This window comes from Ranitomeya imitator, chromosome 3, assembly GCF_032444005.1.
Source record: "Ranitomeya imitator isolate aRanImi1 chromosome 3, aRanImi1.pri, whole genome shotgun sequence".
Lineage (NCBI taxonomy): Eukaryota > Metazoa > Chordata > Amphibia > Anura > Dendrobatidae > Ranitomeya > Ranitomeya imitator.
The window spans coordinates 50,847,296-50,874,117 of record NC_091284.1 but is presented as its reverse complement, the minus strand read 5'-3'; the positions used below and the strand labels follow the sequence as shown (position 1 = coordinate 50,874,117).

At 43.1% G+C, this 26,822-nt stretch overlaps 1 protein-coding gene across 4 annotated transcripts in view; it reads right to left on the bottom strand.

Moving 5' to 3' along the window:
• Positions 1–26,822, bottom strand: part of APP (amyloid beta precursor protein) — a 318,149-nt gene that overhangs the window by 221,093 nt on the left and 70,234 nt on the right. For all 4 annotated transcript variants that reach the window (XM_069760868.1, XM_069760867.1, XM_069760870.1 and 1 more), the window contains exon 2: positions 9,162–9,326. In XM_069760868.1, coding sequence (XP_069616969.1) covers positions 9,162–9,326 — 165 coding nt within the window. The remainder of the gene's footprint in view (positions 1–9,161; positions 9,327–26,822) is intronic.

Sequence of the window (26,822 nt, the reverse complement as noted above, 5' to 3'; positions counted from 1 at the left end):
TTGCCGACCCTCCCCAACTATTGCTGACCCTCCCCACCTCTGCTGGCCACGACTATTGCTGACCTCCCCTACCTCTGCTGGCCGAAGCTATTGCTGCCCCCCCTATCTCTGCTGGCCACGACAATTGTTGACCTCCCCTACCAATGCTGGTTACTGAAACCCTCCAAGTCTCCTGGCTATGACTATTGCCGACTCCCCCACCCTACCTCTGCTGGCCAAGACAATTGCTGACCTCCCCTACTGCTGCTGGCTGCGACTATTGCTGACCCCCCCTACGTCTTCTGGCCATAACTATTGCCGACACCCCCACACTACCTCTTCTTGCCACAACTATTCCAAACCCTCACTACCTCTGCTGGCCACGACTATTGCTGACCCCCCTCTAAATCTCCTGGCCACGACTATTACTGACCCCCCAACCTCTGCTGGCCACGACAACTGCTGCCCCCTCCCACCTCTGCTGGCTGCGATTATTGCTGGCACACCCCTACCTCTGCTGGCCACGACTATTGCTGACCCCCTCCCCCTTACCTCTGCTGGTCACCAATACTGGATACTTAACAGTAGAAGGTGATTACGGGATGACAGGTCTGCGGCGGCACCAGTCGCCCCTTCACAGCTTTCTCATTGTTGCACTTACTGTCTGCTTCATTCAGCAGATGTATCTAGCACAAAACTTCTCGCGAGATTTCATAATGTATTACTATGAACGCTAGCTGCCGGGAGCATCGCTGCGCGGGACTCTGGTAGGTGAGGCTATTGCGATTTTTTATTTGTTTTATTATTTTTAACTCGGTTTGTGATGTGTATGCGTTTGTGTTGTGTATGTGTTTACCGCTGCGAAGACGCATACACAACAGGTGCACATAGCCTCGACGGGTCCGTCAGAAAGATGGGCCCAGTGCACACGTTTTCCACAATCTGCACAGGATCCGTCATTTCAACGTCTTGACGGATCCTGTGCAGATTTGGAAGACGGAAGTGTGAAAGTAGCCTAAGCGGCTCAGGTCTCGGGTTGGGGTGCGTGAGGACGTGGGGAGGAGGCGGATGGAAGACAGTGATGGAAGGTTAATTAGATTTGGAAGTTAATTCTGAAAGTAGCGGATATTGTGAGACCCTCCAACCGCGCCGTCTGCATGAAATGAGGGAATTTTTCTCAGGAAATGGAAATATTGTATTTTTGTTTCCTCTGATTCTTCGGCCTGGCCGACTGTGCGCTGTCAGGTAGGTATCAGAGGAGGCTGCATCACAGCGGCTGAAAGGAATTCAGAGACTATAAAAGCCGCACTACGGCTCTGTACACGGCGGGATAAGTTCATGGGGATTACTGATTTTTTTCTTTTGCAAAAAATTCCTTTTGCTGAATAATTGTTATTGTGAATCTCATTGACATTGAAAGGGTTTTCTAGCTTTAAGTAATAAATTGCTCAACCTGCACATTAAATGTAAAAGTTCTGCAACTTTCTAAAAAATATCTTTGGTTTTATTTTTTTATTTCAGCGGTATACTCTGTAGGGGGCTGCAGTATACTCTGAAAGGGGCTGCGGTATATTCTGAAGGGGGCTGCGGTATACTCTGAAGGGGGCTGCGGTATACTCTGTAGGGGGCTGCAGTATACTCTGAAAGGGGCTGCGGTATACTCTGAAGGGGGCTGCGGTATACTCTGAAGGGGGCTGCGGTATACTCTGAAGGGGGCTGCGGTATACTCTGAAGGGGGCTGCGGTACACTCTGAAGGGGGCTGCGGTATACTCTGAAGGGGGCTGCGGTACACTCTGAAGGGGGCTGTGGTATACTCTGAAGGGGGCTGCGGTATACTCTGAAGGGGCTGCGGTATACTCTGAAGGGGGCTGCGGTATACTCTGAAGGGGGCTGCGGTATACTCTGAAGGGGGCTGCGGTACACTCTGAAGGGGGCTGCGGTACACTCTGAAGGGGGCTGCGGTATACTCTGAAGGGGGCTGCGGTATACTCTGAAAGGGGCTGCGGTATACTCTGAAGGGGGCTGCGGTATACTCTGAAGGGGGCTGCGGTATACTCTGAAGGGGGCTGCGGTATACTCTGAAGGGGGCTGCGGTATACTCTGAAGGGGGCTGCGGTATACTCTGAAGGGGGCTGCGGTATACTCTGAAGGGGGCTGCGGTATACTCTGAAGGGGGCTGCGGTATACTCTGAAGGGGGCTGCGGTATACTCTGAAGGGGGCTGCGGTATACTCTGAAGGGGGCTGCGGTATACTCTGAAGGGGGCTGCGGTATACTCTGAAGGGGGCTGCGGTATACTCTGAAGGGGGTTACCGTATACTCTGAATGAGGCTGCATTATACTCCATCATGGACCATGGGGAGTGCATTTTACTATATGTACTGTATGAGACCTGCATTATACTGTATCGAGGACTATCTGTACCAATCAATCTTCCTCAGCCGGAGTAAGGGTAGGTGCAGACGGTCAGTAAACACTGCGGGTTGGACGCTGTGTACTTGTGTACCGTCCAGATGTTACAGTACAGTGGATGGGATTTCAAATCCCATGCCCACAATGCATGCAGAGATGCCCGCAGTTCACCCGCAGAGACAGTCACACGACGTGTCTCTCCAGACTGCAGCATGTCTATTTATCTTGTGGAGACAAGAGCCTTTAATTTAACTAAGGAGTGGCTTCAGAACAACTCTGTGACCATTCTTGACTGGCCCAGCCTGAGCCCTGACCTAAACCCAACTGAGCATCTCTGGAGAGACCTGGAAATGGCTGTCCACCAACGTTCACCATCGATCCTGACGGAACTGGAGAGGATCTGCAAGGAAGAATGGCAGAGGATCCCCAAATCCAGGGGTGAAAAACTTGTTGCATCATTCCCAAGAAGACTCATGGCTGTACTGGCTCAAAAGGTGCTTCTACTCAATACTGAGCAAAGGGTCTGAACACTTATGACCATGTGCGCAAAAAATTCTACATTTGTTTTTTTTTTTCCAGTCGAGATGGGGTGCAGAGTGTACATTAATGAGAAAAAAAATTACTTTTTTTGAGTTCACCAAATGGCTGCAATGAAACAAAGAGTGAAAAATTTAAAGGGGTCTGAATACTTTCCTTACCCATTGTATTTTGAGGCCTGCTGACATAGAAGCAAAGAGAACCACAAGAGTTAGGTACCATCCTGATTGGGTATACCTTGTTGCGGGTTATGCACAGATTGAGATCTCAGCTCAATGACGAGCAGAGATCTCAATTTGCGCATGCACCGCCCTCGACAGCCATTTTCATTGAACCCACCGCCGGGAGATTAAAGTGCAGAGCTGCGACTCCTCTCCTGCCTCACACCACCAACATTTTCCTGAAGCCCACCAATCTAAGATCAATGGCTCTGGCCTTGCACTGCCATGACACCACCTTTTCCCAGTCCAGGAACCGCAGCATTATCCCACTCCTGCTGGCTTCCTGCAACAGGGGCCCTTCCCTCCTGTCACCCTACTCCATCGCCGCTCCACTGGTCAGCTAAATTCGGACCCAAATTTTCTCAGTTTTCTTCCCCATTTTCCTCCTCTAAATTTGGGGTGCATATTATAGTTTGAAAAATACTGTACTTTTTGCAGGGTATTTGCTCATTTGCTTTTATCCGAAGCCCTCTAAGTTCACATATATCTTGTGCTCTAATGTGAGCAATGTGTTGAGGTTTCCTTTTAAAAAACGGTATAATGCGGTCGATGGAGTCAGTTGAACACCATTTAGCCTCTGATCAGGTGGCAATGCATATCATACTTTTAAGCCTCCCATCTTCCCCATTATACTGAATGGCTTCATTGAATCCTGCCTAAATCCTGTTTTTCAAGGTTTTAGACTGAAACCCTGGTATAGCATAGATCACAAAATAAATATGAATTAGCCATCATCTCCTTTACGAAAAATAAGTATTTAGACATTTAAACCCACTGACATGAGATATTAAGGAAGAGTTGAAACAGAACTGTATGCATTGGATGCTGCCTTTTGAAGTCTATAGAGAGGGGGGGGGGGTGAGAGAGAAGAAGAAAGGAGGCTTTACTTCTTTCTAGTAAGTGTTTTATCTTACCCCATAGGTGGATTCACAGCTACACTGCTCAGTACTACTGTATGTTGTCATCTATGCCGCGGTTTCATCTGAACATGTGCTACATAGAGAGACAGGAGGGCAGGTATGCCTGATGTATGTAAGTGCTGTGCATGGGAGACATAGCAGCTAGCCTCCACCCACTAGCTCACAGACAACTGGAAATGAGAGCGAGAGCCTTCAGATAGGGGAACTGGTGAGAAATGCGGGACATACAGTGGGGCAAAAAAGTATTTAGTCAGTCAGCAATAGTGCAAGTTCCACCACTTAAAAAGATGAGAGGCGTCTGTAATTTACATCATAGGTAGACCTCAACTATGGGAGACAAACTGAGAAAAAAAAATCCAGAAAATCACATTGTCTGTTTTTTTAACATTTTATTTGCATATTATGGTGGAAAATAAGTATTTGGTCAGAAACAAAATTTCATCTCAATACTTTGTAATATATCCTTTGTTGGCAATGACAGACGTCAAACGTTTTCTGTAAGTCTTCACAAGGTTGCCACACACTGTTGTTGGTATGTTGGCCCATTCCTCCATGCAGATCTCCTCTAGAGCAGTGATGTTTTTGGCTTTTCGCTTGGCAACACGGACTTTCAACTCCCTCCAAAGGTTTTCTATAGGGTTGAGATCTGGAGACTGGCTAGGCCACTCCAGGACCTTGAAATGCTTCTTACGAAGCCCCTCCTTCGTTGCCCTGGCGGTCAGCTTTGGATCATTGTCATGTTGAAAGACCCAGCCACGTTTCATCTTCAATGCCCTTGCTGATGGAAGGAGGTTTGCACTCAAAATCTCACGATACATGGCCCCATTCATTCTTTCATGTACCCGGATCAGTCGTCTTGGCACCTTTGCAGAGAAACAGCCCCAAAGCATGATGTTTCCACCACCATGCTTTACAGTAGGTATGGTGCTTGATGGATGCAACTGAGTATTCTTTTTCCTCCAAACACGACAAGTTGTGTTTCTACCAAACAGTGGCAGTTTGGTTTCATCAGACCATAGGACATTCTCCCAAAACTCCTCTGGATCATCCAAATGCTCTCTAGCAAACTTCAGACGGGCCCGGACATGTACTGGCTTAAGCAGTGGGACACGTCTGGCACTGCAGGATCTGAGTCCATGGTGGCGTAGTGTGTTACTTATGGTAGGCCTTGTTACATTGGTCCCAGCTCTCTGCAGTTCATTCACTAGGTCCCCCCGCGTGGTTCTGGGATTTTTGCTCACCGTTCTTGTGATCATTCTGACCCCACAGGGTGGGATTTTGCGTGGAGCCCCAGATCGAGGGAGATTATCAGTGGTCTTGTATGTCTTCCATTTTCTAATTATTGCTCCCACTGTTGATTTCTTCACTCCAAGCTGGTTGGCTATTGCAGATTCAGTCTTCCCAGCCTGGTGCAGGGCTACAATTTTGTTTCTGGTGTCCTTTGACAGCTCTTTGGTCTTCACCATAGTGGAGTTTGGAGTCAGACTGTTTGAAGGTGTGCACAGGTGTCTTTTTATACTGATAACAAGTTTAAACAGGTGCCATTACTACAGGTAATGAGTGGAGGAAAGAGGAGACTCTTAAAGAAGAAGTTACAGGTCTGTGAGAGCCAGAAATCTTGATTGTTTGTTTCTGACCAAATACTTATTTTCCACCATAATATGCAAATAAAATGTTAAAAAAACAGACAATGTGATTTTCTGGATTTTTTTTTCTCAGTTTGTCTCCCATAGTTGAGGTCTACCTATGATGTAAATTACAGACACCTCTCATCTTTTTAAGTGGTGGAACTTGCACTATTGCTGACTGACTAAATACTTTTTTGCCCCACTGTATAATGGCCAGAAAAAGGCTATGCACCCAAGAACAAGAAGCCTACCTATATGTCACATTACACATACAGCTGAAAAGTGGTGCAGTCGCAGAATAAATAACCATATTTTCCTAAGAGCTCTTCACAACGTCAGGCTTATTATTAGAATCCGTACAAGAGCTAATTTTCATGACTGGTTGCTCTCACAGATTAAAAAGTGGAACAGGCTGTCATGGCTCATTGCCACTCACCATGAGCGGAGAGAAGAGAAGAAATAATAATTGTATTAGTGGATATAACTTATTAAATGAGCGGGAAATCTGCTTTCACCATGACAGAAAAGTTAATCTGCGTGGAAAATGCTGAGCACTCAAGAAGAACCAGGCTCATAATGGAGAAAACCAACAATGACCGTCAGGCGGTTCTGTATGGTAAGAGGGCAAGGGCTTATTAGGATCGATAACTCAGTGTAGCCCCACTATGCCATCCAGTGCTAAGATACCGGCACCACGACTATGTCCTCAACCAATACCCCCAGATGTATTCAGTGATCTGACCTCTAATCTCCAACGCCCCCGCTGGGTCAATAGCTGGGAAGTCACGTTAGTCAAATATATCTATGCATATTTTATGCTAGTGCAAGCTCCCAACATATGCAATGTCTGCATTTTCCCAAACCTACTGCAGAGAAGGTGAACATTAGAGGTTTAAGTAAACGTCTAATGTTACCAATACATTTCAGATCCGGGACGTGCATAGAAATCTGAAAAGGCCCCATAAATCTGAAGGGGCCCCATTGGATAGGTCTAAATTGGTCGCCCTGGCTGCCATAAAAAACTGGTTCCTGTGATTGCATATTAATGTTCACCACGGCCTCTAAGGGGCTAAACTGCTGCAATCATTGCTACAATCAAAATATAGTTTCAATCAAAACAGCTATTGGTGGGCGTCTGCTCCGTTTCAACAGCTGGTGCCTGCTGGGTATGGAGCAGGAACACTGCATGAGCCTGCTACATGCTCCCGACTTCTGTCATACATAAACAGAGGATATAGGGAGAAATAGATGGACAGGAGGTCGGTTCATTCGGCCTAGCAATGCCCTAGTTAAAGCAGCTGCTTTTAGAGATGAGTGAATACGTTTCCAGGACCCGGGTTCAGCAGCCAGGTCAATATTATGTGGCCAATGGACGGAAACCCCGAGAACAATCTCCTACCTGCGGCATCAGAGAACCCTCGTCCTGAGTCGGCCTGGCACAATGTCCTATCATACAGCAACAATGATGTTGCACCAGGCCAACTAATCAAAAAAGGATCCCTGCTTGCCATAAGGCAAGAGGCAGTTTACAGGCCCTTCCGAAGAGCAGTCACGTAATACTGCCCTGGCCACTATATCAGGATCCTGGCTCGATTTGCTCCTCTCCAGTTGCATCCATTTCAGGCGTTCTCGGTGACTGCAATTAGGGCGACAATACACATTCCATAACGGTCAGTCGCAACATCTTTTGACCAACAGCTATCTCTGCCGACCCCAAACACAGGAGTGCTCAATTCTCCCATAAACAGGACTCCTCTGGCTACAGCTTACCGCTGTGCAGAACAACAGGATCAACTGTTGAAACCTCAACGTGCCGATCATCTGTCGGGGAGGAGTAGGGAGGCCCAATACACATTAGACATTTGGTCAAGTCTGTCCATATGGGCATGTTCAGCGGACTTTAGTAACATCTACATGGGGGCCTTCACACTTTCAAGCATAGGTTCATCTTTAACCACCACTTTTCAGATACAGAATGAGCCTTTAAAGCCACTAAATACATTATTAACCCCTTAATGACCGCCAATACGTCTTTTAACTGACCTTAGATATAAGAGAATAGTATCCCCATACAGATGACAATCCAGCATCTGTCGGCTGTACACTATAGCTGACAACTTGCTGCACCAGCCACGATCAGTATTTGCACCTTCTAAATCTGTTTAACCCCTTAGATGCTGCTGTCAATAGTGACTACATCATTATAAATGGTTAACAGAGTGTGGGGGCTTCCTCTTTATCCCAATTGGTGCCCTCAGATCATGATTTTGCGGTCCTGATGTTTGCCATGGCAATTCATGACCAAATAGCGGCCTTAGAGTCTGACGGCTGTAGTAATCTGTTTAGAAGTTAGCAACATTTAGGTGGTAAAAATACACATTTTCATTTCTGTCATACCACTTTGCATTAATTCCTGTAAAGCACCTGAAGGGTTAATAAACTACCTGACAGCAGTTTTCAATATGTTTAAGGGTGCTGTTTTTAAAATGGTATCACGTTTGGGGGTTTCCCAATATATGGGACCCCTAAAGTCACTTCAAACATGGATAAGTCCCTAAAAAAATAAATTTTGTAAATTTCTTTGAAAAAATGAAAAATTGCTGCTACATTTTTAAACCTCCTAAAATGCTAACAAAATAAAATAACATTTTACAAATGGTCCTGATGTAAAGCAGACATGTGGGAAATGTTATTTATTAATGGTTTGCTGTTGTATGACTATCTGGATTAAAGGGATAATCATTCAAATTTAGAAAATTGCTAATTTTTTAACATTTTTCTCAAATTTTTGATTTTTTGTATAAATAAACACAAAAAATGTTGAACTAAATTTACCATTATCATAAAGTAGAATGTGTCACGAAAAAACAATCTCAAAATCACTGGGATTTGTTGAAGCGTTGCAGAGTTATTACCACATAAAGTGACACTGGTCAGAATTCAAAAATTTGGCTCGGTCACTAAGGGGTTAAACTACTGATCCCAAGTTACAGGGTGCAACATAGTCATACCACTTCACAAATTCTGTAGCCTTCAGAGTTGAAGCCCCAGACATTAAGTGCATAGCACCAGGCTTCTCACAACATCGTGCATCCTCTGCAATTAGTCTCTCTCTCCGGTGGTCCTAGACTTGATTACACTTTGGAATATTCTTATGTAAATTGTCACATGAGCATGTGTCCTTACTCTAGGGCCTCCAGTACACACTGTACCAATAGGTACACATGACTTTTTATATAGGTAACAACATCTAAGCTTAGTTGGTAGTACTGGCTTTCATCATCCATCAGAATTGTGAATGCAGCTCTGGAGTACAATACACTCTGTAATTCTACATCAGTTCAACATAAGTAGAGTAATGTATTTACAAAATTAGTCCGCCATTCGTGTTAAAATATTTATGGAAGTTTGGAACATTTTTACTAGTTAAAAGAAATAATGAAGTAATAAAATAATGCACCTACCTCCTGGCAGTACTGCAGGATGCCCTCCTTAGTCCCGATGCAGTTCTTTCCAGAAGCATCCGTCTCCCACTTCCCGTTCTGAACATTCATGTGCATGTTGAGTTTGCCGCAGAACATGGCAATCTGCGGCTCAGCCAGTAGTCCGGCATTCCCATCGGCGGGGACCTAAGGAAACGAAACCAAGCAATTACCACATGGAAAATACTAGAGCGGATGCAATATTTTTAGACTTTGTGGTTAAATGATTTTATAGAAGAAGTTGCACAAGTCGGAATACAGAAGCTGGTGGGTGGCACAAAAGGAACGATGGCTTGGTTGACCGCCAGTTGTACTGGTGTGACCTCAGTCATCGTATCCCTTTGGAATATCAAGTTTGTACGTTAGAAAAACCATATCCATAAATGCTTTTTATTCTAGAACAGTAACACGTACATTATGAAGTATTAACCCCTACCGAGAAATGTACTAAAACTTAACAGTCAGCCTCGAACAGAACCTCATACGTGGCATGAGAAAAACATAAAAAAAAAAAAAATGAAGGGATGCACTATAGAGATTGAAAGAACAGAGCAGCAACTAGTCCATAAAGATGGCCGTACATATTAGATAATAGATGACAGAGGAAGGAAAGACCATCTTGTGTATTGGTCAATGCTCATCAGTAGTGATGAGGGAATATACTCATAACCCGAGATCTCGGGAAATCTCGAGTAACGAGTATATTCGCTCATCACTACTCATCAGGCATACTGAATTTCGACATTTCTGATCTTGTGCTCTCAAAGGGAGTACGGTGAGCCTCCACCAGAGTAGTCTTCCCATTCAGAACTCAGGCACACTCCGATAAACCAAGCACACATATGTCAGGAGGTCAGGAAAGCGGCTGTCCGGCTGACAGCTATTGAATGTTTGCAGGGTTAGAACTTTACGTCAAATTTTGGCACGTTCCAATCTCAGACGCCAGCTCAAGTTTCCCTGTAGAGGAAAAGGTCAGATGACAATTGCAAGAATTCAGAAATGTTTCAAATTCTTTTCTTAAATTACGTTGTCCAAACACTATTATTGGCCACATTAAATTAAAAAAAATCAAACAAATGAAATCACATAAATGGTACAATGCCTACTATGAAACACAAAATATTAACCATTTTGTTACGAGGTTCCACAAATTCTAAATCACGAGCATACACACAAAAAGTCTCGGGCACTGCACATGATAAAGTCTGTACCTATTAGAAACTTTCAACCAAAATATTTTGTATAAAAATGATAAAAATATAATACATTGGAAAGGAATGAACAACTTAACAGTGACATTTGTCACATAAATTAGAATGCAACTTATTCACCGTCTAGAAATTCCCAATAATATGGTAATGCTGACTCCCACTGTAGAAGATATTCCATTTTCAATGGATATCCTGCTGGGACAATTCAACGAGTACAATGTAAGCGCTGTATGTAATACGACTTAAGGGTTTTACAATTTCAAATGCAAAATATTGTTCAGAGAACATACATTTTAATGATGGAGCACGGCACAGAGAACAACTTGCCATTCAGTGATTAAGGATTTTTTGCACATCTTCAAATGCATCTTCAAAAAAAAAAAAAAAAAAGTATACTATATGAAAAAGTGTATCATCAGATAAAAAAAGTCCAATACCATCAGAGCACAGACTGAGACATTAGTAATATATGGATCCATGCGGTGATCTCTGTTATAAGGGAGGAACAACAAAAAATTATCCGTGACGCTACGTCACATTCAGATGTCCGGTTTTCACAAAAAAAAACGTCACAGAAACGTGTCCATTTTTGATTGAAAAAAGGATGTCTGGATGAGGCACTCAAGGATTATTTGTAGGGATACCAAAGTTTGAAACTCTATATACAGTATAAAAAAAACAAACTGCAATTTTCATGCTCACTAATCATTCTGTTCTTGTCTATTCTGAGGCTTACTGGCACATAAGGTGAACTGTAAGAGTTGGGGAACATCATGATTGGGCACACCTTGTGGCGTCATGGATTTTGCGCTCTTTTGATCAAAATAGTGTCTTCGAAGTCCCCCATGCTGTTTACATGTTCTATTAATATTCACTTTCTACAGGGTATTTGTTCATTTTGTTTCATCCTAGGTTCTCTCCATTTTGGATATCTGAAACAATGATTGTCCGGAGAAGAATAAGGAGAGTGCTTCGATGAGTCCTGTGTCATGTCAACAGTAAAGCATCCTGAGACCACTCATGGGGGTTTTTCATCCATAGAGGGGTCTTACTCATGATTAAGCTTAAGAACACTTCAATGGATAAAGAATGGGTTGTAAATATCCTCAAAGAGCAACTTGGTGATGAACAATGCTTTTTTAGCATGACTGAGCACAACATCACAAGACGAAATTCATAACTACGGTAAGTAGCTCAGTGAACAACACATTGAAATTTTGAGTTCATGGCTAGGAATAGCAACCTCAATATTCATGCCGGAGATTCAGAAGCACTTTCCGCTCTGCTCGGTGGGACTTCCGACAGCTGGATCCCTGCTGCCTAACTGGGGGAGCCGGCTGTCAATAAAATGACCTCGGAAGTCCAGCCCTGTCGCGTCAGCAGAGGAAGCTGAATTCTCAGCAGTAGCAGTGACTGCTCTGTGCGGGGGGAGAACGGCGCCATGCACAACAGGCAGAAAAGTTACCTGCCTATTAGTGTTTAGATACATTTTTTGTCTTTTGTGAAGTCCCAGATACCCCCCTTTAACTTCAATTAGAAGCTGTAATCAATTCCCAAAAAGCGGGTGGAAAAATGGGCAGCACGGGGCGCAGTGGTTAGCACTGCAGCCTTGCAGCGCTGGAGTCCTGGGTTCTAATCCCACCCAGGACAACATCTGCAAAGAGTTTGTATGTTCTTTCCGTGTTTGAGTGGGTACTCCGGTTTCCTCCCACATTCCAAAGACATACTGATAGGGAATTTAGATTGTGAGCCTCATCAGGGGCTAAAAACACTAAAGCAGGAAACTCTTTGAAAACCAAAGTGTATGCCAGTCTGAAAACTTTTGGCCGCGACTCACGACTGCAAAGAAAATGAGCAGCCAATGCCAACCAAACATTTAGAAGATCAGATGCTTTTATGCGATCTCGTGAGCCATATAAGAGGGTTTTTTTTTCCTCATGATTCATGATAAAAAAAAGGTGTGCTCTATGAGATGTTATATCATGGAGGGATTCTCTCTCGGCAGCCCGGTTTCTTTGAAAGGGCACAGAACCTCAAAGGGGAACCACACTGTGGTAACTAGAGCCTAGGACTCCACAATATGTAACTGCTGGGTCTTAATATGGTTCTATTGACCAAATTCAGTCAAAAATTTGAATTTATGGCTCAATTTTCCTTCAAAGTTTCCTATCATCTATTTAGGATGCTCATATGTTAGAACCGTATGTGGCAATATGACCTCAAATGCTGCAAAGATGCAACTGCAGAAACGTAACGCCACCTAAAAAAAAAAAACAGTTGACCACCATTATGACAAGCCCCACTTATTTTCGACAAATGGTTTATTTACCAGTAGTGTTTATTCATTATGAAGTACTTTGTGGGGAATCACACTTTGTTTTTTTCAGCCATCTGTTCCTACGTCTTATCAGTCTCCAGCTTGCCGGAGTGACGATCAATCTTCTTTATGTTGACGTTTAATCTACATAAATTCTCTGACTTTTATGATTTAGTCCACTTGTCATCTGTTGTTTTGACGTACTTGTAAAAATTAATTCATGAGAGCTCCTCAAACATCTTTATTTGCTATTTAACCATTTTTCTGATGGCTCGACCGCAATGTGTTACTCAACAATCTGATAGGCAAATGTTCTATTCAGCAATGGCATAGCTATGCCAACATAAGGAATATTAGTGCGCCATCAGGACCAAACTCACTACCAAGATTTCCAACGCTGGAATAGGAACCTTTGTATCTGCGATAATAAAAAATATTGTTTGCTGGTAGTCTATCATTACTGCTGTACCAAACAGTAGCAAATTTTTAGTAGAAAATGAATCAAACTTAATATAGGGCAATAAAAAAGTTCAGTCCTACTGGGGATGGTTATTTAAATGAATATCTAAAAAATTGTTCAACGCGCATGCTTCTATATTTCGGAATAAATTAAAAAAAAAATAAAACATTAAAAACAGGCTGCCTGCATTTAACAATTCCAGCTTATTGGAAGGTTGACCTTGAAAATTATTCATAGGTTGATCTCCTGCTTGGACATTTCACTAACCAGAACTGTGGGTGACTCATGGATGGAACTGAAGAATTAGAAGGTGGACGTTAATATCAATAGTAATTTAATGGGCACCTTGTTGTGTCTTCCCTTGAGAGGGGCATGCTTTGTAGGCATCACCACTCCAGATAATTGTTGAAGGTCCTTAAGTCTCTAATTTGAATATGAATCTTTTATATTAGACAATCACTTTAATAAAACAAAAATCAAATTTGCCAAGGAGCCAACGCACCAAACTGCTAAACATCCTCAAACACATCAGGTAGCTGACAGCAGAACCATCGTTCAGATGACACCCATCTCTCCCAACGCCCTCATATAGCTTTCAATGAGAGCACCCGTAACAAAATCTTCGGGCGGCAGCATGTCCTTGGGAGAGCAAAAGGATCGGCAGCTGGAATTCTAAGGCGCCGGATCATTCGGACACCTGACATCTGTTGGGGGAAGTGTTATTATGAGGCCTAGGCTTTCATACCTGTTAGGTTGTAATCAGATACTACCAATATCAGCAGATTCGGTTGAATGTAATGGGTATGTGGCCTTTACAGCCATTCAAGTCCCCTAAAGTTGTCCACTAGTTCCATAATTAAGTGCCTCCAAAATGCCAGCTGACGCAGACTTTCATTGAAAAATACCAAATTCTAGTCATTGACCAGCAAGCCAAAGAACCACCAGTAAAAGGATGAAGAATGATAAAAGACGAAAAGTCTGGCCATGTTTCTCAGTGTTTGCTAAAATATATCTGACCTTAGAAAACAAGGCTCATAGAAGATAGCCACATCTACTAACAAGACAAAGGTCAATAAGCAAAATGGTCCTTTTTACTAATGACATTCTGTCACTATTCGTAATGGACTGGCCATTATTGTCACTATGAATTCGTAGAAGGCCTTTCTGCTCATTCTATACCTTTGCCACAATAAAACACCCTTGGAATTATTCTCTGTGCCATTTTGTACAAATCAAGGTAGATTTAAGCCATTTCTTCCACCAATAAATTCCACTTTGCCACTGGATAACATACAACGCTGCTGCCCGCTATGAAGGGCCCATCATAAATACGAAGTGTGGCACTGCGGTGGAAGCAGCAGATATATCACTGGGCAGCTACATATCATAGGGTCGTGCCTTCCTGCTGCAGACAATAAATATGCAGTGCTACAATACATTATTAACATCAGTAAGAATATTTTTAAGACGCGACAAAAGAAAACTCTGGTGATCTAATTCAGCAAATTTAAAAAAAAAAAAAGTATAATCATATATAAGATGCAATATAAAATGCCAAGACAAAAGTATAATACTGAAGAGCAAAAAAGATGGGTAACTATTGCCAATTCTGAGCATATTCTCGATGTGATGGATGATCTAGCTGACTAAGACCATGACAGCCAATGCACTCCATAGGAAGATATGTCCCATCTAATCAGGTAGAAAGGTTGCATAGGTCCATCCATTATTGAGCCCTTTAGTTTCTAGAGGACGCATAGATATAATGAATCCAAGCGGTTTCCACCCCTATTACCGGCTTCTGTAGAATAAGAGGACAGCACAAAAATTATAACGTTGGGTGAGGAATGGACATCCCCAGAAAAGTTTTGTGCTTTGGTATAAACTACAGTATATTGAGTTACAGAATCTCATAATTAACTTAGAACATCAATATGTTCAAAATGAAGTCAGAAAAACATGTTAGGGATAAAGTGCTAGGTAGCTGGATTCACACTTGTGGAGCTTCAGAAGACAGCTCCTTCAAAACTGGGAACCATCTGCTGTGTGGTCAGATGTTTACTACATAGCGTCCAATGTTGGGAAAATGAAGAAATACATGGCAGCCAGTCACAATGTTGGCTCTCCATTCTGGCTATTCGAAGGAAGTCGGAAACTAAACGTTAATATCTATAGAAGAGCATACAAGAAAGTGTTCGCTTCATAAAACAATCACTATCAGGGCAGCAATTTTGTCATTTTGTGAACTACAATAACCAGTTTTCACTACTCATTCTGGAACTTTTCCTTAGACAAAAGAGAATCCACCCAACCCCACCCCCAAAAAAGTTGTTTTTTCAGGCTACGTTCACATTAGCGTTGCGACGCAACGCACGACGCACAAAAAGCGCGTGCAAAACGCGCGCAAAAACGCTGCGTTTTGCGACGCGTGCGTCGTTTTTTGACGAAAATCGGACGCACGAAAAATGCAACTTGTTGCATTTTCTTGCGTCCGACGCTAGCGTCGGAAACGACGCACGTGTCGAAAAACGCAACCAAAAAAACGCACGCGTCCCCTATGTTAAACATAGGGGCGCGTCACCGCTGCGTCGCGGAACGCTAATGTGAACGTAGACTAACTTATCCATCTAATTTCTAAAAGTGTGATCACAATACAGGGTTGAAAATGCCGAACTGGATCAGACTCCTGCCAACTTTAGAGTACAAATAGGTGTGGTGCACAGATAACTCAGGAACAAAAGCAGCTTAAAAATACATGGAGGTCCAGCAATTTCCATGAAAGCATATCCTTATCTCTCCCTATTAAAATATAACACTAGAACAAAGATGCCAACGTGCTGTGAGCTCGAAGGACTCGAATCTTGACAAGTAATACTATGAAAAACAGCGAATAGTAACATAGTAACATAGTTAGTAAGGCCGAAAAAAGACATTTGTCCATCCAGTTCAGCCTATATTCCGTCATAATAAATCCCCAGATCTACGTCCTTTTACAGAACCTAATAATTGTATGATACAATATTGTTCTGCTCCAGGAAGACATCCAGGCCTCCAGAATAATTGAATGCTTTGTCTCGTTAAGACGATTCCTCCTCTAAAAAACAACAACTGGCAACTGACAGATAGTCTGGGGTCATGGTGTCCTGGATCCCCCCACAGCTGAAGTGTAGGGTTAAACAGTGCCCACCAGATACAGGATGGGGCCAAGTCTTCTGGACTGCTACTCTTACTGAAGGTGCCCATAAACAGAACAGCATAAGATGGTCAAAATCACCACTTTGGCCGACTATTTTATGTACAGTTGCAAGCAAAATAATTCAACCTCCCTCATAAATACGATTTTTTTTTTTGCAAAATTTACAAACTTTCTGATATTTGCAAAAAAATAAAAATACAATCAAACAAAAACAGCGTATAAATATCTCATCACAACAAATAAACAACTTTCTTCAGCTTCAGGCATTGAATTTTCTAAGAGATAAAGTTGGAAGAAGCTAAAGGTAACGCGTCGCGATTTTTATTTTTGCACTAATAATTATTGATTACTAGCGATGAGCGAATATACTCGTTAATTCGAGATTTTCCAAGCACGCTCGGGGGTCCTCCGAGTATTTTTTAGTGCTCGGAGATTTAGTTTTCATCGCTGCAGCTGAATGATTTACATCTGATAGCCAGCATAAGTACATGTGGGGGTTGCCTGGTTGCTAGGGAATCCCCACATGTACTTATGCTGGCTAATAGATGTAAATCATTCAGCTGCGGCAAGAAAAACGAAATCTCCGAGCACTAAAAATACTCGGAGGACACCCGAGCATGCTCGAGAAATCTCGAATAACGAGTATATTCGCTCATCACTATTGATTATACAATCAATTACGGTATTTTTAATCTACAGCCATTTTCATTTGTTGGTGTGTAAGTATCTGAGCGCAACACTTACACATCCCACGTATGGCAGCCCCCAGGGGCTTAGGAGACTATGGTTTATGTCCGACCACATTATTATTATTATTATTTATTGTTATAGCGCCATTTGTTCCATGGCGCTTTACATGTGAGGAGGGGTATACATAATGAAAACAAGTACAATAATCTTAAACAATACAAGTCATAACTGGTACAGGAGGAATGAGGACCCTGCCCGCGAAGGCTCACAATCTACAACATCTCCTGTATGGTGACTGCCTCAGCTGAAAACTGGGCAGGTCCTCTCTGCTGTCCCGTTCACAGCTGTGGGGGAGAGTCAGGTGTCATTTTATTGTAGTCTTGATGTGTGCTCTGAGCTACAATTTCTCCCTGTCACTGCTCATACAATGTTCAGCAGTGAGCGGTGACAGGAGGCCATGGGATGAGAACAGTACTGCAGTGGAGACTTCTTACAGCGGTAAGAACAGGTCGGTAGCCTGACATTAAACTGCTAATGTCAGGCTGCCAACCTGCACATTGCTGTGCTCTGACCTTTACTCCTCATTCAGTAGTCTGAAATGCAGGGACGTCTGAATGAGGCTTTACCCTGACCGAGCAGAGCCATGTATCTAATCCTATCACGTGTGACACTGTCTGCCGAGCAGTTTATCTGATCCCATCATGTGTGATGTAGTCTACTGAGCCAAGCATCTAATTCTATCATGTGATACAGTCTGTGTATCTAATCCTATCACGTGTTATACAGTCTGTGTATCTAATCCTATGACGTATGGTATAGTGACCTAACAGAATAGGTAATGACAGGAGTCCTCAGTGACGCTGTCCACATCTTGGTATCACTTTGCAGTCACTGACAAAATGTCTCTACACTGTGATCGCAAACTTCATCCTTTGGCAAACTCCCGGGAGAGGAGGGCCATCAGACACACGTGAGCAGATCCCACCCACTTTTACTGCAGTCGTATTACGAGCTAACACTACACTACATTTTACATGGAGAATTTCGGCAGCTGCTCCCCCTAGTTTTTACAACTTTAAAACATCCCATATGGATCATCAGTATATATATAGCATGTAAACTTAGCCTTAGTAAGCGAGCAGGCATATTTGAGGGTTGAGAAGAATAGACGTTTGTGAAAAGACTGCTTGTATTATGAAACGTTTAGTACCTCTCTGTTCTATTATATAGGGCAGAGAAGGTGCAAATCGATTTGCCAGATGCGGCCCGACACCCACGTCAGTAATCTTTGGCTGCTGGATGGGCGCCCCGAGAACCGCCTCCTACCTACTGGCATCCGCAGCTCTTCTTTAGATTAGTCAGCATGGCGCAAGGTCACACGTGAGTCATGCCGCAATGACGATATCGTACCAGGCCAGCTAATCAAAAGAAAAATGGCGGATGTAGCGAGGTAAGAGGCGATCCTCAGGGCTCGCATTCAATGGCTATAGATTACTAACACGTCCTGTGAATCAATCTGAGCAAATTTTAGTATAGGGGTCTACCTAATAGGACATTTACCATTATGGTAAATGCGATCACTGCTGACTTGATAAAGAACTCCTAAGAATGAAGAGCAAGTGCAACATCATTGCATAATCAGGCCTTGAATATAAAACATGGATGGCCGTATATCTGAAGGACCACAATGTAATTCACAGCGCGTGCTGTCAGGATTCTCGGGTGCCAACACCAAAATTTGGCGTGAGACTACAAGCATGCAATTTGCACACATGCGGTCACATGCTGACAAGACATGCAGATACATCCAGTCGGAATGTGGCCGAAAGTATGCAAATCAAATACTTGTGATCATATGACTGCCCGCTACCAGGTACGGCACCGGAGGACCCTAGACACGCACAGACACGACTAGTCGGAATGTGGCCGAAAGTATGCAAATCACATACTTGTGATCATATGACTGCCCACTCCCAGGGACGGCACCGGAGTACCCTAGACAAGCACGGACACGTCTAGTCGGAATGTGGCCGAAAGTATGCAAATCACATACTTGTGATCATATGACTGCCCGCTCCCAGGGACGGCACCGGAGTACCCTAGACACGCACGGACACGACTAGTCGGAATGTGGCCGAAAGTATGCAAATCACATACTTGTGATCATATGACTGCCCGCTCCCAGGGACGGCACCGGAGTACCCTAGACACGCACGGACACGACTAGTCGGAATGTGGCCGAAAATATGCAAATCACATACTTGTTATCATATGACTGCCCGCTCCCAGGGACGGCACCGGAGGACGCTAGACACATCTAGTCGGAATGTGGCCAAAAGTATGCAAATCACATACTTGTGATCATATGACTGCCCGCTCCCAGGGCCGGCACCGGAGGTTCCTGACAGCATACACTGTGTGCACGCTGTGAGGATTCACAAGCCTCAGTCACATAGAGTGACTGCAGACATGAAGCCTGGACAACCCCTTAAATGAGCAGCAGGATCTATCTTTCCCAGGTAAAAGTATCAGTTTGCCAGGGGGTCTTGAATCTATGCATTCTAAATTGTATCGTCTGGGTCCTTCATATTATTCTTTGATATATCATGCTTAATAAATAGCCGACAAAAGGTCTTGATGCTACAGCTTTGAGTCCTGGAGCTCAGGCAATATTCCTCATTTAGTATGCACACAGTAAGATGCGCGAACGCCAGCTCAGCGGAATGGAGATGATATTATTCGCTCCCCAGTGCATTTAGACTGCGTGGTAGAAAGCTTTCACATCTTCACTGAACTATGTCTTGTAAAAAGCTTCTGCTGATGTCTCCATCTGATGACTATTTTCAGGCTGCTTGGTATGAGACAGACATACACAAACCTGTAATACTTCTCCTCCCGAAATGTAAATCTTAAGGAGAATCTACCCGACAGTGCCCTATAATCACGTTTTCTGTATTTCTTTCAGCACAGTGTCCTTTTATTTGCATCCATAAAACACTGAATACAGAAGACAAAAAAATAATAGTTTTCAACATTTCTCATGAAATTCTGACTTGAGACATAACATAAATTACACTCAGTCTAAGTGATCACCTACAATTGTCATGCTAACACAAAAAGTAGCGCAGATCCGGGTTTTTCTTCTCTTTAAAAATTTTTTTTGTTTTGAGTGTTCCCGAAGACGCATTGGTTTCCCCAAGGACAAAATAATGAAATAACGTGTAATGAAAGATACCAAGTATGTGACATTTCGTTCTGTCTCGGATCGCTGACCAGAGAGGGTATCGGCTTCCCGGGGCTATTTGAAATTCTGATCAGCGCTGAGATGGGGATCCAGTCTATCTGGGAAAGTAGTTCAATGTATCATTCACATCTCCGAGATTAATCGCTTCCCTTCAGAAAAGTACGTGCAAGTGCAGCCAAAAAAACTCCCTCTGCATTTTAATAGGCAGGGACTGCAAAGTGAGAGTGTTTATGGATCAGTGCTTTCCTCCACGCCGGCTATAAATAATATAAAAATATAACAGGGGCAAAACGCAACACATTTTACCTACCCGGCCTTCGTTGAGAGGTTAATTAATGGCGTAAAGTAGCTGTAGCTAAAACATAAGAAAGACAGACTGAAAAATGAAACGTGAAATTCTACGCAGGAAAAAGAAGAAAAAAAGGAGTAAAACATAAAAATGTAAACGTACAAAACAATGGATGGCTCAGATTGTGCAGAAATGATCTTTTAAGAGTAGCGGTAATTAAAATTTTTATTTCATAAACCAATAGTACACATGAAAATAAAATAAAAAATACTGTATTTTCTGGCGTATAAGACTACTTTTTAACCCCTGAAAATTCTCTCAAAACTCGGGTGTCGTCTTATACGCCAGGTGTCGTCTTATAGGGCAGATGCGGAGTAATCTGCGGTCGCCGCATATTGTGGGGGGAGCGACCCCAATGACGAGGTGAGGGGGCACCTCACCGGGAAGGTGTAAGTGAAGCAGAGGCAGAGAAGGAGATAATAGGATACAAGGGCGAGCCAGATGAGTGAAAGAGGAGTGTTTTTCTAGGCACAGCACCGCTCTCTCTCTTTTTTGCATACCCCTGGCATCCCAGACGCTGACAGTTTGCTTCACTTACACCTTCCTGGTGAGGCGCTCCCTCACCTCGTCATCGGGACCACTCCCCCCCACTATATACGTCGACCGCAGATTGCTTCGCACCCACCCTATAAGACGACACCCGACTTTTGAGAAGATTTTATATTTTAACTGGAAAAGCTGGGGGTCGTCTTATACGCCCAGTCGTCTTATACGCCGGAAAATACGATATTTAGTTTATCAGAGATATCTGCTTCTTTGCCTTCCCGTACTGATGATTCATTCTCAAAATCCTTAATTGATGGATACAATGTGTATTCAGTGCAGATTGTTACATTACAGAGATAGGTGATGAAATTTGGTGCTCATAAAGTTCTGTGTGGAAGGGAGGAGGAGCTTTGCATCTAGCTCCTCCCTCCCCTCCAGTTAGAACTTTATGAGCACCAACTGCCATCTCTTATCTCAGTAATGTAACACTCTGTCTTCACTGAATACACATTTTATCCACGCATTGAGAATTTTGAGAATCATCAGTCCAGGAGGAGAAAGAGGTGGAACGCGCTGATAAATTGTACACGTGAAAATGTCTTACGAAATTAAGAAATTAAAATGTTGGTCACGCTAAGATAGGACTGCCTCACTAGTCTCAAATACAGGTAAAAAAAAAAAGTAAGAGAACAGTTAAAATGTTCCCAAAGTTTGCAAAGTGGGGTCTAATGTGATTTTGAAGGTCAAAAACATCAGATTTGTGTGTCATATTCACTATGTACACAATGTTATAAGAACTGCCCTAATATATCACAATCTTGATAACCCTCAACCATAAAGGGAATGAATCATCATCAAATTACCTGTTAAATCAGTTTCACATTTTATTTTTTTATATTTTATATATACGGTAATTAATTTTTGGCACATTTTATATTTAAATAAAAATAAAATATTTAGCAATTTCTGCACTTGGCCACCGAGGCTCTTTTCGACTCATACTTCTTGATCTGTGCGGAAAACGTCTCGGAAGTCTCATTACCATCACAGGCAAAATTACAATGACAGGTATACACAGCCAATAACACAGGATTCACCATCCAGATTAGGTGACGTTACAGCTCTTTTCCTTCATCCTTCATAATGACCTTTGCACTCGCCCATTAGATGAGCCAACACTTTTAAAAAATACTGTCTGAATCAAACTATTGCTTTTTAAGATGTTTTCTTTTTTTCCAGAAATCTCCTGACTGTAGTTTATGAATTAAAAAAAAAAAAAGTGCCTTATTCACCCTCTAAAGAACAGACATCAGGTCGACAGCACGAGACAATCAGAGCTGCAGACAATAACAGGAACTGGATCGGCAGTGAAGACTCATAAGTGGACCTGGGGAGGAAGAGTAAGGACATGTGTCCACGTTCAGGAAACGCTGCGTGTTTGACGCTGCATAGAGACGCAGCGTCAAACACACAGCGTCCAGATGTTACAGCATAGTGGAGGGGATTTAATGAAATCCCGTCTCCACTATGCGTGGTAACACGCACCCGGCGGCCCTGCGACTCCGGACATGCAGCACGTCTTTTAAGATCTCATCATGTCCGTATACCTTGCGGCGACGCTGCGGCGCCACAAGGTATAACACAGGGCCCTATGTGTGGGGTGCGATGATCCCGGATGTGTGCTATGAACACACCCAGCATCATCGCGTCACAGAAGGGGGCGGGGCTTAGCGCAAAGCGAGTTTGCCGCTTCGACAAAACCGCCAGCCATCCTGAAGGTGGACACGTACCCTAAAGCTCAGATTTATTTTTTTTTTTTTAAACATTCCGTAAGACAGGGGTTTTCCAAAAACCGGAAAACCCCCATGATGTACAACCCCTGGCAAAAATGATGGAATCACCGGCCTTGGAGGATGTTCATTCAGTTGTGTAATTTTGTAGAAATAAAGCAGATCACAGACATGGCACAAAACTACAGTCATTTCAAATGGCAACTTTCTGGCTTTAAGAAATACTAAAAGAAACCAAGAACAAAAAATGTGGTAGTCAGTAATGGTTACTTTTTTTAACCAAGCATAGGGGAAATATTATGGAATCATGAAAAACAAACAAACAAAAACAGTCCAACACATCACTAGTATTTTGTTGCACCACCCCCCTATTTTGGGGAGTAGCAGTGTGAAAACAGGGAGAGGAGGGAGAAACAGCTGCTGACCAATATTCATTATTTTCATGGTGGGCAGCACGGTGGCGCAGTGGTTAGCACTGCAGCCTTGCAGCGCTGGAGTCCTGGGTTCTAAGGCTAGGTTCACATTGCGTTAGTGGGTGTCCGCTAACGGACTCCGTTACATGGCGCAATTGTCGCAATTAATGCTAGCTACAGTGCCTACAAGTAGTATTCAACCCCCTGCAGATTTAGCAGGTTTACACATTTGGAATTAACTTGGCATTGTGACATTTGGACTGTAGATCAGCCTGGAAGTGTGAAATGCACTGCAGCAAAAAAGAATGTTATTTCTTTGTTTATTTTTTTTTTAAATTGTGAAAAGTCTTTTCAGAGGGTCATTTATTATTCAACCCCTCAAACCACCAGAATTCTGTTTGGTTCCCCTAAAGTATTAAGAAGTAGTTCAGGCACAAAGAACAATGAGCTTCACATGTTTGGATTAATTATCTCTTTTTCCAGCCTTTTCTGACTATTTTAGACCCTCCCCAAACTTGTGAACAGCACTCATACATGGTCAACATGGGAAAGACAAAGGAGCATTCCAAGGCCATCAGAGACAAGATCGTGGAGGGTCACAAGGCTGGCAAGGGGTACAAAACCCTTTCCAAGGAGTTGGGCCTACCTGTCTCCACTGTTGGGAGCATCATCCGGAAGTGAAAGGCTTATGGAACTACTGTTAGCCTTCCACGGCCTGGACAGCCTTTGAAAGTTTCCTCCCGTGCCGAGGCCAGGCTTGTCCGAAGAGTCAAGGACAACAAGGAAGGAGCTCCGGGAAGATCTCATGGCAGTGGGGACATTGGTTTCAGTCAATACCATAAGTAACGTACTCCACCGCAATGGTCTCCGTTCCAGACGAGCCCGTAAGGTACCTTTACTTTCAAAGCGTCATGTCAAGGCTCATCTACAGTTTGCTCATGATCACTTGGAGGACTCGGAGACTGACTGGTTCAAGGTTCTCTGGTCTGATGAGAACAAGATCGAGATCTTTGGTGCCAACCACACACGTGACGTTTGGAGACTGGATGGCACTGCATACGACCCCAAGAATACCATCCCTACAGTCAAGCATGGTGGTGGCAGCATCATGCTGTGGGGCTGTTTCTCAGCCAAGGGGCCTGGCCATCTGGTCCGCATCCATGGGAAGATGGATAGCACGGCCTACCTGGAGATTTTGGCCAAGAACCTCCGCTCCTCCATCAAGGATCTTAAGATGGGTCGTCATTTCATCTTCCAACAAGACAACGACCCAAAGCACACAGCCAAGTACCAAGGCCTTATTCAAGAGGCAAAAAATCAAGGTGTTGCAGTGACCTAGTCAGTCTCCTGACCTTAACCCAATTGAAAACTTGTGGAAGGAGCTCAAGATTAAAGTCCACATGAGACACCCAAAGAACCTAGATAACTTGGAGAAGATCTGCATGGAGGAGTGGGCCAAGATAACTCCAGAGACCTGTGCCGGCCTGATCAGGTCTTATAAAAGACGATTATTAGCTGTAATTGCAAACAAAAGTTATTCCACAAAATATTAAACCTAGGGGTTGAATAATAATTGACCCACACTTTTATGTTTAAAATTTATAAAAATTTAACTGAGCAACAAAACTTTTTGGTTTGTAAGATTTATGCATCTGTTAATAAATCCTGCTCTTGTTTGAAGTTTGAAGGCTCTAACTTATTTGCATCTTATTAAACCTGCTAAATCTGCAGGGGGTTGAATACTACTTGTAGGCACTGTATGTAATGGATCCGTTAGCGCACCCATTGACTGCAATGTACTAACGGATCGCTAACACATCACAAACATATGCCATTTTTGGCATGCGTCTGCGATGTGCCGTTATTTTCGGACGGACCTCGAACACTGCTTGCCCGATCTGCGCTAGCGGGATTGCCATAAGCAATCCCTTTTTGTACATTGCGTTAGCGCAATCCGTTAGCGCATCCGCTAAACGGATTGCACTAACGCAATGTGAACCTAGCCTAATCCCACCCAGGACAACATCTGCAAAGAGTTTGTATGTTCTCCCCGTGTTTGCGTGGGTTTCCTCCGGGTTCTCTGGTTTCCTCCCACATTCCAAAGACATACTGATAGGGAATTTAGATTGTGAGCCCCATTGGGGACAACGATGATAATGTGTGCAAACTGTAAAGCGCTGCGGAATATGTTAGCGCTATATAAAAATAAAGATTATAATAAAGATTATGGTGGTCAAAGTAGGCATTAATCTCGGAATCCTTAGTATGCCCACATCTGCCCGTTTTTTGTAATTCAGATTTTGACAATTTTTGGAATAAAACGTTGTGCTTTTATCATGGGGTCTTTGTTTAAGAACATATTGACTGCAAATATAGTAATAAAAAAGGCTCAAAATACATTTGTTGTCCAGACAAGGATATACAGAAATAAGCCATTGTTGTATCATAAAGGAACCCAGCTTTTCTTCCATTATTTGTTTAATCCTTTCTGGGGGACGTTTTTTTTTTTTTTGGCAATCAGCGACAACCCAACTCTATTGCGGTAATTGTAATAAGGGTTTTTAAGGAGATTAGTTTCTCAGAGTTTCTCATAAAAGCATCCATTAATGCAAAATAAGGCTAGCAATTTAGCCATGATTATATGTGACAGACTGAGGGGAGCAGCAGATTTTATTTTTTAATTTTCTTGCGGAGGTATGATATATATTTTTTTCTTTTAGTAACGGAACATTGTAGAAAAAAAGCCACAAGAATTACCCCGCATTGTAAGACTTTCAGTGGCTAATAACAAGCACAGGCAGAATTCCTGCGGAGAGCTCACTTTTTTTCCCCAATTAATGGATATTTTATCATTAAGTAATCCATTTTTGTAGTACAGAAAACTCACCCCGGGGGAATACATAAAGCCTTTTATGCTGAGCGCTAATGTAAAAACAGTCCTTGCTTAATTAGGTGAGGTTTATAGGAATCTACATGATACATTTTACTTGTATTAGATCCTTCTTCGTGGATTCTGTTCACACTAGAGCCTTGGATAACTTTTATAATGGTTCCATGAAAACAGACCAAGATAGAGCAAGTTGACGGGAAGGCAGAAAAAAGATTCAATGGACCATTGGCCACATCATTAGTTTTTGACCATTGGAACTGAGCCCTTCGAACCACTTCCCACTTGCTGGCATCCACTCCAGCACCACTTTTGGTCAGGAGACCCGACGCAACATAACGCTGGACCAGGGTCGTGCAAATATTTTTTTTAATCTTCTCTTGTTACGAGTCTCAGATCAAGAGAAATCTCCAAAGATGTGACTGAGATTCCTCATATTCCTGGTCTTGTGCCCAAGAAGTCAATACACACTAATATTAGGCCAAACACAGAAGGTCATGGGGCTCCAAAATGCCCCAGAAGAATGGACCAGAGCCTGCGCATAGTCTGCCGGAGATAGCTGAGCGCTGAATCTCTGTACTACTATTTTGATGGGGGGAA